Source organism: Alligator sinensis, unplaced genomic scaffold, assembly GCF_000455745.1.
Source record: "Alligator sinensis unplaced genomic scaffold, ASM45574v1 scaffold335_1, whole genome shotgun sequence".
Classification (NCBI taxonomy): Eukaryota; Metazoa; Chordata; order Crocodylia; family Alligatoridae; genus Alligator; species Alligator sinensis.
This window is the reverse complement of record NW_005842354.1, coordinates 920,117-921,830: the sequence shown is the minus strand read 5'-3', so window position 1 is coordinate 921,830 and position 1,714 is coordinate 920,117. Positions and strand designations below refer to the sequence as shown.

At 38.5% G+C, this 1,714-nt stretch overlaps 1 protein-coding gene across 1 annotated transcript in view; it reads right to left on the bottom strand.

The window, feature by feature from the left end:
• Positions 1–893: 893 nt before the first annotated feature.
• Positions 894–1,714, bottom strand: part of CUNH2orf40 (chromosome unknown C2orf40 homolog) — a 9,601-nt gene continuing 8,780 nt past the window's right edge. Inside the window, exon 4 of the mRNA XM_014522449.2 lies at positions 894–1,308. Coding sequence (XP_014377935.1) covers positions 1,147–1,308 — 162 coding nt within the window. The 3' untranslated portion in view covers positions 894–1,146. The remainder of the gene's footprint in view (positions 1,309–1,714) is intronic.

Genomic DNA, 1,714 nt, shown 5'->3' with positions numbered 1-1,714 from the left:
TTTTGGTCCCCACAGTTTAAAAAAGGAATGGAGAAGTTAGAGATTGTCCAGAGATGGGCAACAAAAATGATAAAAGTTTGGGAGGAAAGCCAGGCGAGGAGAGACTGAAGGAAAAAGGCATGTTCAGTTTGCAGAAAAGGCACCTACTATGGAATATGATAGCAGTCTTCAAATATCTTAAAGGCTGGCACAAAGCCTTTTCCCTCTTGCTGCAGAGAGGAGGACACAAACCGAAGGACTGAAGTTGCAGCAAAGTAGGTTCTGGTTGGATATCCAGAAAAACTTCCTCGCTGTTAGAACAGTGAGGCAGGGAATTCACTGCCTAGGGACTCTCCGTCACTGGAGGTAGAAGTTGGACAACCATTGGTCAGGGATGATCTAGGAATAGCTATGCCTATAATATGCATTTTCCATGCTTCTGGGCTTTTCTGATTGTCACATGGGGCTGGGAAGGAATTATTTTCCCCTCCTGTTCCTACATACCAAGTTTTTCTTTTTTCCCCCACCCCATCTTCCTTAGTGGCACTGCAGCCAAAGCTAGGGATTTCAACTGGAGTGTGCCAGTGCTCCTGCTGGGACTAAAACCCAGAAGTCCCTGGCTAGAGAGCTGTCCTCCTGCTTTACCTATGGGATGTAGGGTGTTGTTTGTGTCAGGGTTGACTGTGTAGTTTTACGAATAAGACAGACAAGGATTTGCAGGCTATGGTTTGGATAGAAATGATCCTGTCACTGGCAGGGGGTTGAATTAGATGACCATCAGAGATTACATCCAGCCCTACTTTTATATAATTTTATGACTGGGAAATTTATTTTAGGAATGTAAATGAGAAAAAACCCTGTAAAATATCATCTCTAACATAGTGCTTTGAAACGAAGACTATTATTACAAACACATTTTACCAAAGAAATGGGAAAAATGCTTATTTTAATAAAAGGTTTTAATTCAAACATGACTACATAATGTACTACTAACTGTAAAAAAAAAAAATAAAAATTCTAAATTACTTTTTCCTGTGCTTGACAGTTCTTCTCTTTGTTCATATACATGAGTAGTAGAAAAAAGGAGAGGGGAGGGAATGTGAGTGAGGGAACTCATCTCAACCCAATACCCTCTTAGAATTATTAGTTATAGTAGAATAAAAAAGGTTAATAGTCATCATAATTAACACTTGCTCCATGCCTGAAGGTATGTGGATTTCGTGGACCAATAGGTGCATCTTCATCATAATGGTGCTGGTAATATCCACCATAGTATTCATTGCCACCCCGTCCCAGGCTTGTCCAGTAGGAGACATCATCTTCAAATTTCTGCAAACCAAAGAGGAATTTATCTGCTTGTATTCTAGACTTTCCAGCCTTTATATACAAAGGAGAAAAGAATAGCGGTGTTGGTTTCCGGAGTCTCTGATTTAGAAAATGCACATTTTAAAAATATTTTTGGATTTACAGCTATGTTATACACAGTATTAACCACTCAACAAATAAAGAGAATATTACACTAAAAATATAAAAAAATACTTTGGAGAAGCTAATTTTTAGCATAGTGCTGATGATCATAAAAACACTTGGATGACTTTAAATTAGTAAACAGTAGGTCTGGTTTTCTCTTGCCTTGCACCATGTGTAGACACATGCACTCTGAAATATAAAGTTAGAGTTAGTGTGAAATATTTTTCATTCACATATGTGTGTGTGGTTACAATGCGTCAAGGAA